This window comes from Salvelinus fontinalis, chromosome 7 (assembly GCF_029448725.1).
Source record: "Salvelinus fontinalis isolate EN_2023a chromosome 7, ASM2944872v1, whole genome shotgun sequence".
Taxonomy (NCBI): domain Eukaryota; kingdom Metazoa; phylum Chordata; class Actinopteri; order Salmoniformes; family Salmonidae; genus Salvelinus; species Salvelinus fontinalis.
In genome coordinates, this window is record NC_074671.1 from 25,619,719 (window position 1) to 25,640,308 (window position 20,590).

General features: G+C 42.1%; 2 protein-coding genes across 2 annotated transcripts in view; one reads left to right on the forward strand and one right to left on the reverse strand.

Moving 5' to 3' along the window:
* The window catches only part of avl9 (AVL9 homolog (S. cerevisiase)), a 27,838-nt gene extending 13,627 nt beyond the window's left edge, over nt 1-14,211 (reverse strand). The window contains exons 1-7 of the mRNA XM_055928874.1: nt 13,742-14,211; nt 10,017-10,137; nt 3,110-3,198; nt 2,843-2,914; nt 1,014-1,103; nt 777-843; nt 192-232 (exon numbers count right to left, since the gene is read on the reverse strand). Coding sequence (XP_055784849.1) covers nt 192-232; nt 777-843; nt 1,014-1,103; nt 2,843-2,914; nt 3,110-3,198; nt 10,017-10,137; nt 13,742-13,825 — 564 coding nt within the window. The 5' untranslated portion in view covers nt 13,826-14,211. The remainder of the gene's footprint in view (nt 1-191; nt 233-776; nt 844-1,013; nt 1,104-2,842; nt 2,915-3,109; nt 3,199-10,016; nt 10,138-13,741) is intronic.
* Nucleotides 14,212-15,023: 812 nt separating this feature from the next.
* Nucleotides 15,024-20,465, forward strand: LOC129859290 (U6 snRNA-associated Sm-like protein LSm5). Its single transcript, XM_055928881.1, has 5 exons — nt 15,024-15,128; nt 17,935-18,030; nt 18,915-18,942; nt 19,028-19,100; nt 20,142-20,465. The coding sequence occupies exons 1-5, from the start codon at nt 15,083-15,085 to the stop codon at nt 20,172-20,174; spliced, it is 276 nt and encodes a 91-aa protein (XP_055784856.1). The 5' UTR covers nt 15,024-15,082; the 3' UTR covers nt 20,175-20,465.
* Nucleotides 20,466-20,590: the final 125 nt, after the last annotated feature.

The following is a 20,590-nucleotide window of genomic DNA, read 5'->3' on the forward strand; positions in this document are numbered from 1 at the left end:
ACAACTACCTACCAATCTGGGCAGGGTACACTCTATTCCTTTTATAGGGCACTACTTTTGACCAGGGTACATAGGGCTCAGTTCAAGGCACTCTGGTCAAAAGTAGTGCACTACATAGGGAACAGAATGCCATTTGGTACGTAATCTAGATGTTTCAAGCCATTTGATTGCCTCAAAACACATGAATTTACCTTGTGTCGAAAGTGCAGTATTAAATCTCTTGGTGACATACCTGTCGGGAGAAAATGTGTGCATCAAGTACGTGCCATTTGCATGAAGGAGGACATTTATCATACGTGTGAATTGCCGTCCCAAATGGCACCCTATATAGTGTTTTATTTTATCAGAGCTCTATGGGCCCTGGTCAAAAGTAGTGCACTATATAGGGAATAGGGCACCATTTGGAACGCATAGGAATAGGGCACCATTTGGAACGCACACCCACATGTTTTGGGGCGTTACTCAATGTCACACAAAAAAGAAGACCGAAGACATCCTCAAATAGGACAGTCCTCTTTCTGTAAGCTGATCTGAACACCATAACAAGTGACACAATGACACACCTGACTGACAGATTTCTATGGCTTATCTAGGACAGACACCACAGACAGGATCATTCAACAGCAGTCATTTTAGCGAGAGCAGATTGCGAGTGAGAGACTGACATGCTCCACAGCCCTGGTCTGTGTCCCAAAATGGCAGCCTAAATAGAGAATAAGGTGTAATTTGCAATGCACCTAGTGTTGGAGCCAGATAGAATAGCAGGACAATTTTACCCAGGAACACTTGTGATCCCTCCAGAGCCGTTCCTCTCAGAGAACCGTTCATGTGTTCATACAACTCCTACAGGTGGAGGGAGAGAGAGAAGGAGACAGAAAGAGAGACAGTCAGAGAGGGAGCGAGAGAGAGAGAAAAGTTAAGGTTCTAAGTTCAATGTTTCATAAACACAAAAGGTCACAAATCAAAGAAGAAAGTGATTCAAGCCTTTGTGATTCAAACCTCAAAAAACTCACTTTCAATATGGATATCTGTGAGAAGTCTTTCTCCTCAAAGTAGGCGTGTGTGATGAGCTGTAGTTTAGCTTGAAGAAGACCGTACAGAGGCTGGGGAGGAAGAGGAGAGAAACACTCATCAGTGAGTGAGTGAGGGCAGTTAGCCCAGCCTAGTGTGTGGTGATTAGCACCTGTCAATTTGCTTATGTGAGGAAGCGAAACAACTTCTCTTAGTCCTGACCAGAAATAGCCAGCAAGCCTCCCGGCCCGCCACAAGGAGTCGCTAGAGCGCAATGAGCCAAGTAAAGCCCCCCCGGCCAAACCTTCCCCTAACCCGGACGACGCTGGGCCAAATTGTGCGCCTCCCTATGGGACTCCCAATCATGGCCGGTTGTGATACAGCCCGGGATTGAACCCGGGTCTGTAGTGACGCCTCTAGCACTGCGATGCAGTACCTTAGACTGCTGCGCCACTCGGGAGAGCCAGACATCAACATTGTTAACAACAACATTAACCTCCAAGTTATATAAGCTACTTCACTCACTGACTGCTGTCCTGTGGGGATTTACAGTATACACACTATAAACACAGTTTTGGTGACAAGATTAATAAAAAAACTAAATTCTAATGACTTATCCTGGAAAAGAATTTAAAACAGCCTACACAGTCAATGATTCTGGTGTTTCCTCCACCATACCAGCTCTCATTACCCAAGGAAGCGTGCCCCTTCCTGCCTTGTCAGCTGTTCCGTAACTGAATTATGGGAGCTGTCCACTGACCCCCAGGGGTCACAGTCAGCGTCCCAAATGGCACCCTATTCCCTATGTAGTGTATTATTATTTATTTTTTTAATATTTAAAAAATAGGGAATAGGATGCCATTTGGGACAAAGTCAGAGTGCTCCAGGAGACCTTTTCCCAGAGAGATCCCCTAGTCCAGCCCCCAGTCTCAAACCGCCAACACACGTCAGACAAACAGGAGTATCCTGGAGATACTGACAAGGTAAAAATCTGTCCTTCTGCCCCTGAACAAGGCAGTTAACCCACTGTTCCCCAGTAGGCCATCATTGTAAATAAGAATTTGTTCTTGACTGACTTGCCTAGTTAAATATATATATATATATACTGCTCAAAAAAATAAAAGGAACACTTAAACAACACAATGTAACTCCAAGTCAATCACACTTCTGTGAAATCAAACTGTCCACTTAGGAAGCAGCACCTCCTTGCACAAAGGCGGAGGTAGCAGTCCTGCTGCTGGGTTGTTGCCCTCCTACGGCCTCCTCCACGTCTCCTGATGTACTGGCCTGTCTCCTGGTAGCTCCTCCATGCTCTGGACTCTACGCTGACAGACACAGCAAACCATTTTGCCACAGCTTGCATTGATGTGCCATCCTGGATGAACTGCACTACCTGAGCTACTTGTGTGGGTTGTAGACTCCGTCTCATGCTACCACTAGAGTGAAAGCACCGCAAGCATTCAAAAGTGACCAAAACATCAGCCAGGAAGCATAGGAACTGAGAAGTGGTCTGTGGTCACCACCTGCAGAACCATTCCTTTTTTGGGGGTGTCTTACTAATTGCCTATAATTTCCACCTTTTGTCTATTCCATTTGCACAACAGCATGTGAAATTTATTGTCAGTCAGTGTTGCTTCCTAAGTGGACAGTTTGATTTCACAGAAGTGTGATTGACTTGGAGTTACATTGTGTTGTTTAAGTGTTCCCTTTATTTTTTTGAGCAGTGTATATATATTTTAAACAGGACCACGAGGCAGACACTCCCATCTCCCCCTGCTTCTAGACCTCTTCCTTCCTTTCTCACAACCTTGTCACATGTTAGCCGACTCACCACTCGACTGAGGACACACACGCTCTTCTGGACCGTCTCCCTGGTGACGTCAGCCAGTCGGACCTTCAGGGACTGAAAAGGAAAAACAACCAACGTTTTGAGGCCTACACCTAATGGCACGTCAGCAAACAGTCAGAAAACAGTCAGCAAACATAACCACAGAGAGAGCAAAGAAGAGACACTACTCTGCTTTATTTTATGTAAAGCAGCAGAAGACACGAATAGCTGTGTCTCTTGAATATTAAAGTGCCACGACGGGGAACCAACCTTAGCCTCTATTTGGCGATAGCAGGAGACTCCATACACACACTTCATATCTGCTCCACTGAAAGGAGGGAGGTGAAAGTACACGGTGTCTGCAAAACAAAACAGCAACGGCTATTTCGAAGAAGGATCTTCTTGCAATAATTGTGATGTGTGGTTGTTGTTCCTACAAACCTTAGGCTAGTTAACTACACTGACTGTAGGTCACTCTGGATCTGCCAAAGTTGATTAAATGTAAACATTTAATTACATATAACATCTCTGGACCGTTACTGGTCTCTCTATTTAATTAGGCTGATGGTTAATTAGCCAATGAAGCATGCAACAATCCTTTCTGCATTGGCAAATTCAAATTACACAGTAGACTGAACATCTGTTGTTGTGGCATTAAAACATAACTGAACTATCTATGACTTCAATAACCTGACAAGAGATTCCAAGGATTTGACAGTTATTACAGTTACATAAAGCTAATAGGAGCATCAAGAGGACAACATAAAAAAGGAGGACATGGTTGTCCCTTGTCTACTGTGGATTGTATGTGGATACAAGGAGCAATGGAAATTCATTCGATTTGATGAGAAAAGGTCGGGTCGCCTCTGGACCAACGGCCATGATGATGAGGGAGTGGTTTTCTAATGTTGTAAGGCTGACTCCGATAGCTACAGGAACACAGCAGCAACCAAGAACCCATCACATCTCTGCAAGGCCAGTGAGTGATTAAGCAGGCCGGGGCCAAGCAGTCAGGATGGGCCACAGCTGTATTGCCTTGTGCATTTCACTCCCCAGTAGCACTAAGCTGCTCTACTCCCATGAACTCTGCCATCCCATGCACGAGTCTGTCTCGTGTTGTTGATGCTGTTGCTTTTATAGCCTGACTGCACTGCAGCAGAATCGCTCAGTAATAAAATCTACTGCGTCACAGAGGGTTTATTTGCATCCTTCAAGCAAGCAGCCGCTGAACAAACACACACACTGGGCCTACAGTGTGAAATATGGAATAGCTGAGTACTGAAAAATATTGGGAGTGTAATTAGGCTAATACTCGGTCTCATAAAGCTGTATGCAGGACCTATAACCACAGAACAAGAATGAGATTCTAATTCTATGGCTATAACAAACTTCTTAAAGGGGGGGCTGAACCTGATTTAGCCTAGGTTTAAATTCTCCTCATTAGGAAATGCGACAGAATGAGATTTGCGTTTTGGAAGGTGGCTTTGATGTGGATGTCTTTTGTGTATGTGTTCGAACGTGGGAATCGTTCTGCCAAAACAATACACAGTTACAGTCACTCACCCTTTCAGATAACTTTCCTCGGCGTACACATCACTGACTAACTGAAATGGTCCACCCACACAGGCAGTGTGGTGAAGGCGCAACAGCGCCTCTTCAACCTCAGGAGGATGAAGAAATTTCGCTTGTCACCTAAAACCCTCAAACTTTTACAGATGCACAATTGAGAGCATCCTTTCGGGCTGTATCACCGCCTGGTACACGGCAACTGTATCACCGCCCACAACTGCAGGCTACATTATACAGGCTACATTTGCTAAGGAATTACGCCATTGGTGCTGTGCAAATCAAAAGTCCAGGATGATGTGTTGCGATTGTGTAGGGCTATATTTTTGCAGTTCAGTTAAGGCAATAAAATAACTGGGAGCACGTCCCAAACGGCACCCTGTTCTCTATGTAGTGCACTTCTTTTGACCATGGAGCAATAGAAACCAGAGAGCTCTCACTCTCCTTAGCACCATATCCATGTCCCCTCCCCAGTCCCTACACCAATCATTGATCCCTCTATTGACAGAGCCACTCACGTGACAGACAGGTGTCATCTAGGCTCTCTAGTGCCACGAAAGAACAGGTGAGGTGTAGGACCCACACAACTACCCCCACAGAGAGGTCTCTCTCTCCCTAACTGCAGTTCTGAGGGGAGGGGGAGTGAGGATCTAAGATATCCCACACCAAGGATGCATCCCAAATGGCACCTATACCCTATATAGAGCACTACTTTTACCCAGGTCCCAGAGAGAGAGGGTGGTGCGGTTTGCACAACGCATCACCGGAGGAAAACTACCTGCCCTCCAGGACACCTACAGCACCCGATGTCACAGGAAGACCAAAAAGATCAGGACAACAACTACCCGAACCACTGCCTGTTCACCCTGCTACCATCCAGAAGGCGAGGTCAGTAAAGGTGCATCCAAACTGGGACAGAGAGACTGAAAAACAGCTTCTATCTCAAGGCCATCAGACTGTTAAACAGCCATCACTAGCACAGAGGCTGCTGCTTACATACAGACTTGAAATCATTGGCCACTTTAATAAATGGAACACTAGCCACTTTTATAATGCCACTTTAAAATGTTTACATATCTTGCATTACTCATCTCATATTTATATACTGAATTCTATACTATCTATTGCATCTTAGCCTATGCGCTCGGACATTGCCCATCCATATATTTATATATTCTTATTCCATTCCTTTACATAGATTTGTGTGTATTAGGTATTGTGGAATTGTTAGATAATACTTGTTAGATACTGCTGCACTGTCGGAACTAGAAGCACAAGCATTTCGCTACACTCGCAATAACATCTGCTAACCATGTGCATGTGACCAATAAATTTGATTTGAACTTTAAACAGCTATAGAACTTTTTTCTCCAATTAGCTTCAAATCATCAGGTGTGCGCCTTGTGGCAAAATGGGTTTGACTTTGGATAGCTGATCTGTTGGGCTAGTTAGGGACTGTCAATAAATTACACAATGTAAATGGGACAATATTTTAATGTTGCACACCTTTTAGTTGTCTCATTATATGCTTTCAATATTTGTAGATTAAAACCTCAATGCAACTTTCAATTGTAGAAATTAAAGTCATTGAAATGTGAGCTATTGACATTTAAAAATATATTGTCCCATGTACATTGTATAATTTACTGATGGTTCTCAACTAGCCTCATAGGGATATTGAATGTCAAACCAAATTTGCTGTTTATATTAAGAACCACATTCCTGTAAAGATTAGAGAGGATCTCATGTCAAATACTGTTGAAGCAATATGGCTACAGGTTCATCTGCCTCACCTAAAGCCCATTCTGGTGGGAAGCTGCTACAGACCACCAAGTGTTAACAGTCTTTGTAAGTATTTGATATATTTGATATAATGATATTATAATGATATTATTATTTGATATAATAATGTATTTGATATCAACAGAGAGGTATATTTTCTAGGTGATTTAAATATCGACTGGCTTTCATCAAGCTGCCCACTCAAGAAAAAGCTTCAAACTGTAACCAGTGCCTGCAACCTGGTTCAGGTTATCAGTCAACCTACCAGGGTAGTTACAAACAGCACAGGAATGAAATCGTCAACATGTATTGATCACATCTTTACTAATGCTGTAGAAATTTTCTTGAAAGCAGTATCCAAATCCATTGGATGTAGTGATCACAATATAGTAGCCATATCTAGGAAAACCAAAGTTCCAAAGGCTGGGCCTAATATAGTGTGCAATAACTTTTGTGGTGATTCCTATGTTATTGATGTAAAGAATATCTGTTGGTCCGTGGTGTGTAATGAGGAGCAAACAGACACTGCACTTGACACATTTATGAAATTGCTTAAACCAGTTGCTAATAAGCATGCACCCATTAAGAAAATGACTATAAACTGTTAAATCTCCGTGGATTGATGAGGAATTGGAAAAAAATATGGTTGAGAGAGATGAGGCAAAAAGAATGGCAAATAAGTCGGGCTGCACAACCGATTGGCAAACTTATTGCAAATTGAGACATCATGTGAATAAACTGAATAAAAAGAAGATGAAGAAGAAACAACACTATGAAACCAAGATAAATTAAATAAAGAATGATAGAAAAAGCTTTGGAGCACCTTAAATGAAATTCTGGGGAAAAAAGGCAAACTCAGCTCCACCATTCATTGAAACAGATGGCTCATTAAATTACAAAACCAACTGATATTGCCAACCACTAATGATTTTTTAATTGGCAAGATTAGCAAATTTAGGCATAACATGCCAGCAACAAATGATGACCCTACACATCCAAGCTTAACTGACCAACTTATGAAAGACAAGCATTGTAATTTTAAATTCCGTGAAGTTAGTGTGGAAGAGGTGAAAACATTTTTTTTGTCTTGTCAACAATGACAAGCCACCGGGGTCTGACAACTTGGATGAAAAATTACTGAGGATAACAGCGGACGATATTGCCACTCGTATTTGCCACATCTTCAATTTAAGCCTATTAGAAAAGTGTGTGCCCTCAGGCTTGGAGGGAAGCAAAAGTCATTCCGCTACCTAAGAATGTTAAAGCCCCCTTTATTGGCTCAAATAGCCGACCAATCAGCCTTTTGCCAACCCATAGTAAACTTTTGGAAAAAATTGTGTTTGACAAGATGCAAATGCTATTTTACAGTAAACAAATTGAGAAACTTTCAGCATGCTTATAGAAAATTACATTCAACAAGCACAGCACTTACACAAACAACAGATGATTGGATGAGAGAAATTGATGATAAAAAGATTTTGGGGGCTGTTTTGTTAGACTTCAGTGCGGCCTTTGACATTATCGATCATAGTCTGCTGCTGGCAAAACTTGTGTTATGGCTTTACACCTCCTGCTATAATGTGGATAAAGAGTTACCCGTCGAACAGTACACATGGGGTTTTCTTTAATGGAAGCCTCTCCAACATAATCCAGATAGAATCAGGAATTCCCCAAGGCAGCTGTCTAGGCCCTTACATTTTTCAATCTTTACTAATGAATTGCCACTGGCTTTGAGGAAAGCCAGAATGCCTATGTATTCAAATGACTCAACACTATACATGTCAGCTACTACAGCGACTGAAATGACTGCAACACTTAAAGAGTTGCAGTTAGTTTCAGAGTGGGTGGCAAGGAATAAGCTAGTCCTAAATATTTCTAAAACTAAAAGCATTGTATTTGGAACAAATCATTCACTAAACCCTAAAACTCAACTAAATCTTGTAATAAATAACGTGGAAATTGAGCAAAGTTGAGGTGACTAAACTGCTTGGAGTTACCCTGGATTGTAAACTGTCATGGTCAAAACATATTGATACAACAGTAGCTAAGATGGGGAGAAGTATGTCCATGATAAGAACCTGATCTACCTTCTTCTGTCAACAAGGCAGGTCCTACAGGCCCTAGATTTGTTACACCTGGACTACTGTCCAGTCGTGTGGTCAGGTGCCACAAAAAAGGACTTATGGAAATTGCAATTGGTTGAGAACAGGGCAGCACGGCTGGCCCTTGGATGTACACATAGAGCTAATATTAATAATATGCATGTCAATCTCTCCTGGCTCAAAGGGGAGGAGAAATTGACTTCATCACTGCTTGCATTTATGAGAGGTATTGACATGTTGTATGCACCGAGCTGTCTGTTTGAACCACTGGGGCACAGCTCGGACACCCATGCATAACCCACAAGACATGCCACAAGAGGTCTCTTCACAGTCCCCAAGTCCAGAACAGACAATGGAAGGCACACAGTACTAAATAGAGCCATGACTAAAGGGAACTCTATTCCACATCAAGTAACTCATGCAAGCAGTAAAATTTGATTAAAAAAACAGATTAAAAAAAACACCTTATGGAACAGCGGGGACTGTGAAGCAACACAAACATAGACACAGACACATGCACACACACACGATAGCATACGCACTACACACACACACGGACACATGGATTTTGCACTGTATATATGTGGTAGTGGTGGAGTAGGGGCCTGAGGGCACATGGTCTGTGAATGTTTTGTAATGTTTTTAAAATTGTATAAACTGCCTTCATTTTGCTGGACCCCAGGAAGAGGAGGATCCATAATAAATACGAATACAATTAAAATTGACCATGGGCATTAAGATCGGGTACTGGGCAGCTGTGCTCCGAATTGATGATTACTTGGGTGCTGCCAGCTGTGAGCATGTGGCCAGGATTGAAATAAACGGAAAAGTGTTACGGTACCCTTCATTCTGTGACATACAATTACTTTATAATTATCTCACAAATCTCCATTTTGGACAATGGAGTTTATGACCAAAATTATCCTATTTACACATTGTAGTCAATTTTGGCACTAGAATAACGGTTTCTGACTCGTATCGATGCCACATAGGACGTTTTCGAAAGGAGAAGTTTATTTTATGGTTCAGTCGTACTTCAATATTGTTCACTCCCTCTCTTTCAGAGGGGATGGGTTCAATGCGGAAGACACATTTCAGTTGTACAACTGACTACAACAACAAGCTAGGCAGGCCAGCAGACTAAAGGTAAATCACATCACATGATGAGTGCTAACTAACGAGCCGGCCTGTTGGCCTCAGTGATATTATGAACAGAAGGAGGCTTTGACAAGATATAGGGCCTCAGGGCAACACTACCCAACAGAGCAACACCATCAAAGTCATCCACTGCACCACAGCTAGGCTATAAAACTAGCTTAAACTATAATTTCCAGCCTTCCTGCTGATTCTGCATTCTAACATGAGCAGTAGCCTTTTAAGACCGAAGCCAAACATGATGACAAAGATATGTAGTCTATTTTTCCACTGAGGTAATGGTAACTCATCAGCAGAGATTATTTTTTACATCATTTATTTAACTATCAATTTACCAGGTAAGATGGCTGAGAACAGTCTTGCAGGGTCAAAGAGAGGGGTTGAATGTTCCACTCCACATTTTGTTGAAACGATCAGTAGCAGTGTAATAACAAATGTGGGAGAGATGGACAGATAAGAAAGAAAAGAAGCAAAAGTGACTGTGTGACTCCCAAATTGCACCCTATGGGCCCTGGTCAAAAGTAGTGCACTATAAAGGGAATAGAGTGCCATTTGGGACACAACCTATGTACCTTCTTGGTAGTTGTGTGCCCCGTCAGGCAGGGCTAGGAAAGGCAGGTACTTCCACTCCTCAGGCAGGTTGTTGCTGTCATGGCCCTCCTCAGGGATGAGTGGAGGGTAGGAGTATTCCACCTGAGGAGAGAGAGAGAGAGAGAGAGAGAAAACAATGCAAAAATAATGATACAATACCCAGTATCCGTCCTACTACCCCACAAAACTCAAACACTAGCTATCTTAGGCAAGGACCAGATTGACTTAGCATAGCAAAGGGAGTAAAATGACTCAACTAAAAGCAAGCAGGGCAAATGCACACAATTCGAAAATATGGCTCTTAATTTGTTAGGGAAAATAATAGCTCATACACTGTGTACAGTAAGGACAACATGCATAACAACAGTAGCACAGATGAAGAGAGCTATTCACACTCATCATCATGTGACTATGAGTCACAGCAGCCTCAAGATATTGTGCGGAACATGTTCAAGGTCCTGTTTGTTATCAGCTGTTCATCAACTTGTTCAACAAGACGCCTGTAGCTTTGAGGTGGAAATAGAATACAACTTTGTCCATCCAGAATGGAAATGTTTCTTTGGCATCACCTTCCATTAAAAATGATCACATACACATACATTCTCACATCATCACATTTAAACAAGTCAGTCCATCATGTTACATACACGACCAACATAGAGGACATTAATACATCATCACATTTAAACCAGTCAGTCCATCATGTTACATACACGACCAACATAGAGGACATTAATACATCATCACATTTAAACCAGTCAGTCCATCATGTTACATACACGACCAACATAGAGGACATTGATACATTCACTCACAACTGACCGCTGTCCCAACTGCCCTGGATAGATCAGTACATGTACTGATACAATTGACTTTGCATTTAGTAGTCCAACAGCACAATGAACGAAGGAATGTAAGAACACGTTTTTCTTGGCCATGGGCATTCTGAACCGCCAGCCAGAGGGAAGCCTCTCCAACTGAGGATGAAGAGGGGGAGAGGGGTCGCCAACAACAGCCAGTGCCTTCTTTTTGGTTGCCTTGTTGAACAGACTGCTCAAATGTGCCGGTGGTCGACCAATTACTTTGCTGGCTGTGTTTACTATTTTGGTCAGGCCAAAGGCCAAATAACCACAACCTTGGCAAATAGTACATAATATGTAATGTGCAATTATTATGCAATTGCTCATTTATACTGGCTACATTTGCTAAGGAATTATGCCATTGGTGCTGTGCAGATCAAAAGTCCAGGATGATATGTTGCAATTGTGAAACTGTAGGGCCATATTTTTGCAGTTAAGAAAAAGGCCATAAAATAACTGGAAGTAAGCCCCAAACGGCACCCCGTTCTCTATGTAGTGCACTTCTTTTGACCATGGAGCAATAGAAACCAGAGAGCTCTCACTCTCCTTAGCACCATATCCATGTCCCCTCCCCAGTCCCTACAACAATCATTGATCCCTCTATTGACAGAGCCACTCACGTGACAGACAGGTGTCATCTAGGCTCTCTAGTGCCACGAAAGAACAGGTGAGGTGTAGGACCCACACAACTACCCCCACAGAGAGGTCTCTCTCTCCCTAACTGCAGTTCTGAGGGGAGGGGGAGTGAGGATCTAAGATATCCCACACCAAGGATGCATCCCAAATGGCACCTATACCCTATATAGTGCACTACTTTTACCCAGGTCCCAGAGAGAGAGAGATTTTTGTTTCTTCTCACTTTTGTTTATTTCACTTTCTTTGGCAATGTAAACATATGTTCTCATGCCAATAAAGCCTCTTTGAAATGAATTGATAGACAGAGAGAAAGAGCAAGAGAGAGACACAGTCAGCGAGGCCCCCCTGCCAGAAAGACAAGAACCTAATCTAGTGATACCCAGTCTAACCCAGTAGGTCTGCTATCAGGTAACAGACAATACCACTCCACATCCCTGTCCGTGTCCCAAATTCCACCATATTCCCTATATAGTGCACTACATTTGACAAGACACCCTTAGGACTCTGGTCAAAAGTAATGCACTATAAAATGGAATAGTGTCATTTGAGATGCAGCCTAACCCTCGAGCGAACACCTAGGCTATTACCTGACAAAGAAAATCCTCTGTCTGGTCTGGTCTGTTTTTAACCGGTTTGGTGGTAGTGATCACAAGGGGAAGGGGGTGGGTTTGGGCCCGTTTGTCACGCACACACACACAACCCCCTTTTATCCGTCTGTCAGAATGAGCAGCAGCTGGGTCTCCGAGAGCTCTGCAACAGGCAGACTTTCTTCAGGACAAAGGGGCAGGCAGGCAGTAAGGTGGAGAGCAGCCAGTAACAAATAAACAGAACACAAAGTGGTCGTTGTTGTCTTGTTGAACTTCTTGCGGCAGGCTGTTGGCTCTGTGGTGCATTAAAGGTAGGGTACTAAGACATGGCTAAGATGGCGTTAACGGAACAGAAACTGACAGAGCCTAATATAAATTGAATTGAAGAAGAATATTTTTTCCAGTCTGTGGCTGCAATGCAAAACAAGTCGGAGCCTAGGATTTTCTGTTATTTAAAAAAAAAAATATAAAGACTTATGTGCGTGCAGCAGGCTGGGCTACTTTATTGAGCAGGAGCTAATGAGCATAACTCACACACATACAGCAAGGCCTGTGGGCAAATTGTGTTTGTTGAAAACATGTGCAGTAAATCTCCCCATCCGCTCTTTATGGGACACTGCTGGCCTATTTGTGTACCTCTGGAGGGATAGCCCCTCCTCTTCAGAAGCTCTGTAGATAATAACTCAAGTTTATTGCAATAATCTTCTTGTCCCTGTTAATTTCGCGCACACACACCCTTTCACTAGGTTACTAACCAGGTGTAAACACTGTCCTTAGGCCTTGTTATGAACATTATATGCAGCGTGTCTGTCAAGCTCTCCTTCACTTGACAGTGACTCTCTAAACTTGATCCTAATCCCTAAAAACTAAAACCACAGTTACAACATTGCAGGCTGTGACTGTGGATATCTCTTTGGATTTGCCAATAATAGGTTATTTAATAGTCACAGAACTGAGGCAGTATAGGCAATTAGTGCAAACATTGGCAGGATGAAATACAAAACTCTGGCCAAGAGTGAGTTAATGAGCCATGGAGAGACAAGATCTCAGATGAAATCTCATGTCAGTTAAAAGTGCAAATTAATGCAGTTGCAGTACTTGGCATTGATTGCAGTTGATAAATGGTGCACAGGCATCATACCATCTCTTACATATAAGCCTGTTATCAGTGTGCCTCTGGGCCCATATAAATCGAGATAGTTAGGCTTCATCACAACATAGCACAACTTCGCCATGCACTACCATGAATTGTAGGTAAACCAACAATGTGGTCTCGGATTGTTTACAACTGTGTTAGCTATGTAAAGAAGATGCTGTGTTAGTAATACCCTCCTGGTCTACCCCATAAGTGCTCTTCCATAAGCAACAAGTGACCAATGACTTCCTTCCAAGCAGTAGTGTGTGTCTGTCAACCACTGGTCGGTGGAACAGAACAGGAACGGTCCCTGGGCGGGTTGTTGTTGCTGATCAGCCAAATACCCATTTGACTCGCACCCTCATTCAGGCATTACCCAATGCTCGACGTGTTGTGTAGCCTAGTAGGAGCAGCTCTCCAGTGCATTTTCTGCTACGAAAAAAACTGGCGCAAGGAGCTAGTTAGCATGCCACCCAAGCTTGACGTACCTGACAGCCTTTCTTGTGGTGAAATCCGACCACCACGATATGTAACACTGGTCCCTTGAGTTCCTCTTTGCCATGCGACTCCATGGCCGCAGATATTTGGGCAGTTATGTGTTGTTTTTCACTTGAGATATCAATGTAAACAGGGTTGGAACGGGCGGTGCTGCTTCTGCTCCTCGAATCAACGTCCGCAGTCACACAATCAACGCAATGGATGGATTTTCTCTTCCTCTTCGTCTGTTCCAGTCAGGTTGCAGTAGTAGGATGACGTCACTCAAATGTAGCGCCTGATTTCACCAGTGTTTTACATGATTTGGCCCACTGAATGCATCACGTAAACTTTTTTTTCTGTTCTGTTTCGGCTATTAAATGATTACTTCCTTTAAAAATGTATTTATCACAATACAAAACAGCGCAGCGCTGGAGTAAAAATAGAAATGAGTGCAATTCTTCTTTAAATCTGCATTGGCGGATCGCAACCAACTGAAATGTGCATACACCGCCACCTACTGTAGTGGAGTTTAAGGCCGGTCGGCCTCCTTACTAATCTATTTCTCTTATCTAGCCCTGTGTTTCCGCCTACTGTTCTGGAGTGTACATGCATTACACTGTGACACAAAAAGGTTAGGAAAAGGGAAGAAACCTACACCCATTACAACCTTCCACTACTTGGCCCTATCTGATCCTACACCAGGGGGGCAGCCTGTGAGGACAGGACACTAATTAAACACACCTAACTCATCTGCAGTAAAATCTCGTACACCCAAGTACTTCTCTGCAGCTGCCACCACAACATTTATGTTCTGTGATATACGTTCCATTTCTGCAGTACAGTTGATAACCATGGCTATGAACGCTAAAGAACCCAACCTTACTGAAGTACATATTATTCCTATCACTCTCTTTTGGCCTTGGCCTACTCACAGGGATTGTTAGGATCCCTCGCCCTGGACCAATCTTCCTCTACTACACTCTTCACTGCCTCAGCATATGACACCTTCTGTACCACTTTGATCCTTGCAACCTCAACCTGCCTTTCTCTCACCGGACACCTCTGATCTCCAGCACCATGGGCACCCCTACAGTTAACACACACTATTTCCACCGATAATAGACATTCCCTTGTCTCATGCCCTTCTGCACACTTCTCACATCTAGAAATCTCCCTCCTACACACTGCTGCAACATGATCACTGGACTTTTGTCGGGTGAAGACTCAGCAGGACAGACCGAATCTGCGTCGCACCCAACGACGGGTACCACCGTCTGTGTTCGACTGTTGTAGTCTGATGATTCCTATCATCCATTTTTCAGTCGATTACTTCCGTCTTTTTCAAACTAAACATGGCGGCCACCCCAGCTACAAATCCATCACAGTTGCTCCCACTTGGTTTGTTTGATTTTGTTAATAATTTTAATGTCCAGCTAGCTTTACAGATACCAAGTACGTTGTTAACGCTTGAAGTCGTGTTGCGACAGTTACAGGTTTGACAGATATGAAATGCAGGAGTCATGTTAGCAGTAGCATATCCGCATTGCTAAGGTATAGCACTGGTAAAGTTGGTTTGAGATTCGACATTCGGACGTTCAAACACCAGTAGCTCGTTAACGATTTGAGCTACAGACCTTAGGCTCTTTATGAAAGAAAAATGTGTACAACATTTCACAGGTTTTAATTTTCCCCGATTCTGACCCGAGTTTAAATAATCGCACAGCAACGGTGTAGGCAGCCTAGCGCATGGTCAACGCAACAAGTTAGGGACCATCAACGAAGTGCATGATCAAACTATTCAAATTTCAATAACTCTTTGATCATATAGAAACTTCAAACCAACGTTAAAACTGTTCAGGAGGGAGGGACACATGCTGCATATCTTTTGTTTGCCTCAATTAATGTTACAAAATGTTATAACAATTTCTACAATTTCGACATGGTCGTTCCATCAATTCAGTGCCTTTTGAGAAGTGTAATTTGATTTTTAAAAAAATATGAAAAAGATTTCACCTCTTTTTAACATTGTCATAAAGAGCATATGTTCAACTTCATAAACAGGTTTTCCCATCTCAAGAGATTAAATAAAAATGGACTATATTAAAGCTGCAATATGTCACTTTTTGGGTGACCCTACTAAATTCCCATAGAAATGGGTTATAGATCTGTCATTCTCATTGAAAGCAAGTCTAAGAAGCGGTAGATCTGGTCTCTGTGTTATTTCTATGCTTCCTGTTCGTTATTGCGTCTTGGTTTTGTACACCAGCTTCAAACAGATGAAAAATAAAAATGTTGGTTATGGAAAAGATATTTGACGATGGTACAATAATTCCCTACACTATGCTTGCTTGTTTTGTCAGAAACTGAAATTAGGGGAACTATTTGAATTTTAGCAACCAGGAAATGGTGGAGCAATTTCTGCATAGTGCACCTTTAACTGCCAAATAAAGTTACTTATTTTTTTCTTCCTTTGTTTAACTAGGCAAGTCAGTTAAGAACACATTCTTATTTACAATGACGGCCTAGGAACAGTGGGTTAACTGCCTTGTTCAGGAGCAGAACAATTGATTTTTACCTTGTCAGCTCAGGGATTCAATCTAGCAACCTTTCGGTTACTGGCCCAATGCTCTAACGGTTAGAGTCTAACCACTGGGTTAGAGTCTAACCACTGGGCTACCTGGGGTTGACAAGTTCATCTTAAAAACCGCTAGATGGCGCTATTATTCAATTACGTCATACATCTGCACTGCCAGTAATACACTCGTCCCCTGGCGACCGGTTCGTACATAAGTCATCCTCCATTCAGGCTGCAAAGGTGTCGGTTTCCTCCTTAACTTGATTTAAAGGCCCGTTGGTGAAAAACAGAACTGAAAAATATGCTTACTGTCTTAATAAAACACTATTTTCCACCACTGTGCTAGAGTGACAAATGCTACTTCCCGATGTTGAACACCGCCAGGGGTAAACAAAAGATTGGCTGAACTTGGTATGCAACATTCGTAAATTGTCAGAAAATCCGAAAATGGTGGTGGAAAATTGTGTTTTATTAAGACGGTAGGCATATTTCCCCTTTTTTTTAAGCTGGCGGACCATTAAATCACGTTGAGGAAACGACACCTATGCAGCCTGAATGGAGAATGTTTTATGTACGAAGTGCTTTCCGGGGGACTTGAGTGTATCATTGAGTCCAGACGATAGTGGAGAATAGCGCCCTCTAGCGGCTTTCAAGGCTACCATAAATACCCTTTTACTTTTTTATTTCACCTTTATTTAACCAGGTAGGCCAGTTGAGAACAAGTTTTCATTTACAACTGCGACCTGGCCAAGATAAAGCAAAGCAGTGCGACAAAAACAACAGCACAGAGCTACACATAAACAAATGTGCAGTCAATAACACAATAGAAAAATCTATGTACAGTGTGTGCAAATGTAGAAGAGTAGGGAAGTGAGGCAATAAATAGGCCATAGAGCCACATATTCTAAGTCAGAACCGTCCAGAGTAGTGATGCTGGACGGGCAGGCAGGTGCGGGCAATGATCGGTTGAGGAGCATGCATTTAGTTTTACCTGCATTTAAGAGCAGTTGGAGGCCACGGAAGGAGAGTTGTTTGGAATTGAAGCTGGAGGTTAGTTAACACAGTGTCCAAAGAAGGTCCATAAGTTTACAGAATGGTGTCATCTGTGTAGAGGTGGATCAGAGAATCCCCAGCAGCAAGAGCGATATCATTGATGTATACAGAGAGGAGAGTCGGCCCGAGAAATGAACCCTGTGGCACCCCCATAGAGACTGCCAGAGGTACGGACAACAGGCCCTCCGATTTGACAAACTGAACTCTATCAGAGAAGTAGTTGGTGAACCAGGCAAGGCAGTCATTTGAGAAACCAAGGCTGTCGAGTCAGCCAATAAGAATGTGGTGATTGACAGAGTCGAAGCCTTGGCCAGGTCGATGAATACGGCTGCACAGTATTGTCTCTTATCGATGGCGGTTATGATATCGTTTAGGACTTTGAGTGTGGCTGAGGTACACCCATGACCAGCTCTGAAACCAGATTGCATAACGGAGAAGGTACAGTGGGATTCTAAATGGTCGGTAATCTGTTTATTAACTTGGCTTTCAAAGACCTTACAAAGGCAGAGTAGGATAGATATAGGTCATGCAAGTAATCATGTGATTTCAACATATCCTCTTTGTGTTCTCTTCCAGAGCTCGTGGACAAATGTATAGGTTCCCGAATCCATATTGTCATGAAAAACGACAAAGAAATTGTCGGCACCCTGTTGGGTTTCGATGATTTTGTCAGTATCCTTTCTGGAAATGTCCTACAAAACGTCTCATTATTTGTCGTTCATTTTAATGAAGGTTTTGCACTTTAGCAGTAGTTTTGCAATCTATTCAATTCAAACATTGTTACTGTAGTCATTTATGCTAAACAAAAATATAAACGCAACATGCAATCATTTAATTGACTTTACTGAGTTACAGTTCATATGAGGAAATCATTAGGCCCTAATCTATGGATTAAACATGACTGGGAATACAGATATGGTATATGTGACCAACAGATGCATAAAAATATGGGCCTTAGGATCTCGTCACAGTATTTTTGTGCATTCAAATTGCCATTGATAAAACGCAATTGTGTTCGTTGTCCGTAGCTTATGCCTGCTCATACCATAACCCCACCATGGGGCACTCTGTTCACAACGTTGACATCGGAAAACCGCTCACCCACACAACGCCATCTGCGGATGTGAGGTCGGTTGGACGTACTGCCAAATTCTCTAAAACGATGTTGCATGCAGCTTATGGTAGAGAATTTAACATTAAATTATCTTGTAACAGCTCTGGTGGACATTCCTGCAGTTAGCTGTGGCATGGTGCTGTGTGACAAAACTGCACATTTTAGTGACCTTTTATTGTCCCCAGCACAAAGTGCACCTGTGTAACGACCATGCTGTTTAATCAGCTTCTTGATATGTCACACCTGTCAGGTGAATGGATTATCTTGGCAAAGGAGAAATGCTCAATAACAGGGGTGTAAACAAATTTGTGCATATAGAACATTTCTGATATCACTTTTTCAGCCCATGTACCATGGGACGAATGATTTACATGCTGCGTTTATATTTCTGTTCAGTGTATTGTCAGTAAATATACAGTTGATCCTTCACCCACCGCTTCAGACATGGTGTTGGAGGACGTGACCGAATTGTAAGTGCTTTCACCCATTAAATCCTTTCAGATCTGATGATTCTGGACATGTTTTATCCTTCTCCTTAATGACTGTGTATTTTAGTGAAATCACACCAGAGGGAAGAAGGATAACCAAACTGGACCAGATCCTACTCAACGGCAACAACATCACCATGGTAGGTGTAGCGAGGTCATGCTGCTTGCTTAACTTTAAGCCTATTCTCAACCGGCTGGTAGAGCATGTTTTGACAATGGATTTATAAGTGGATATGAAAACAACCTACACTTGAACTTAATTGGTCAACTCCCCCAGCACCACTTTACATTATTTTGTATATTTTTGGGTTCCTGCTGTTCAGTGTTGTGGCACTCTAACTTTGCCCACTTAGAGCGCTATAAGAAAACTCAGTCACTAAAGATATGGGATAAAAGGCAGGAATTCAGTTGGTGAGGGATTAATATTGCACCATTCCTGTTAGTAGAGACCTTGAAGAGTAGGAATATGAAAATAAATAGTTTAACTGCTATTTTTTGATTTTTTTAAACATTTTGTCAGTAAAAGTGGTGGACTAAGAATAGGGTACATACATCTTTTTATAAAAATACCTATTTTGGTTCAAATATAAATTGTTGACAAAACTATATTAGGCAACATCAATTCGTTAAAGCACATTTCATGGCCAATAGGGTCAATTAATCAATATTCACATTTAAGGTCGACCTATAAAATAACTACTACAGTAATAAAAAAAACTGCACATTGTTAAGCATCTCAAAATGTAGTCTGAAGATGTGGAAGAACCTGGCTAATTTGAAATAAACTATTTTGAAGGACATTCCAGAAACCACCACCTGAAAATGCATTAATTAGGCATTGCTGGTATGACTTTGTCTTCTCAACCACCTGGTAGAGAGCTCTGTTGATTCCAAAATAAACATCAAGTAGAAAAAAAATACTATTGGAAGTTCATTTGAGTTGTTAGTAATAGGAATTTAAGGTGAAATAATTGTTTCAACATGTTTTTCAATTAGATACAGTTAAAGGGTTAACAGTAATGCTTCCTTCCACACGAGCCCACACACACCGGTATTTGATCTCGTCTTCGCAAACACACGTGACTGCCCTCTTGCAATTCGATGGCGCAGGTAAAGCATTTCAAGCTGAACTTATCAAACACTTACTGCATGATATATTGTCACTACTTCTTCTGTTCTAGCTCATACCTGGAGGCGAAGGGCCTGAAGTATGAAAAAAGCAGTTTTTTTCTGAAACATTTTTTTCTGTTCTTGTGGATGTATACTTGCCTTCTCATCAGTACTTACTTTAACCAGTTTGTGATAATGTTATATTTTGGGTTCTTTCTTTCAGTTTTGAGAAGATTTTTGTAACAAGTGTTTTCCCTAATGAAGCCTTGATAATGTGTGTACAGAGCAACAGTTGGTTTGACCTTTGACATGTAAACCATTTTTACCATGTAGTGGAACTACACATTTTTTCTTATAAATAAATCACAGAATCAAGTGTCATTGGAAATAAACAACCCCCAGTGTGTTCATTTGTAGCCCCTAAAAGGACAAGACAGACCAACACAAATGTCAGCCATGCCCAGCGGACGGGTGTCCTCTCACCTTTGACCACAGAACGTCGGCCGTCACTTTCTGCTAA

What these genes read in the sequence shown, in the direction of transcription:
- LOC129859290 (XM_055928881.1), top strand. Translation starts at nt 15,083, where the DNA reads ATGGCGGCCACCCCAGCTACAAATCCATCACAGTTGCTCCCACTTG. An exon ending in GGGTTTCGATGATTTTGTCA is followed by an intron (nt 18,031 to 18,914) that starts GTATCCTTTCTG and finishes CCACCGCTTCAG; the next exon opens with ACATGGTGTTGGAGGACGTG. An exon ending in ACGGCAACAACATCACCATG is followed by an intron (nt 19,101 to 20,141) that starts GTAGGTGTAGCG and finishes CTTCTGTTCTAG; the next exon opens with CTCATACCTGGAGGCGAAGG.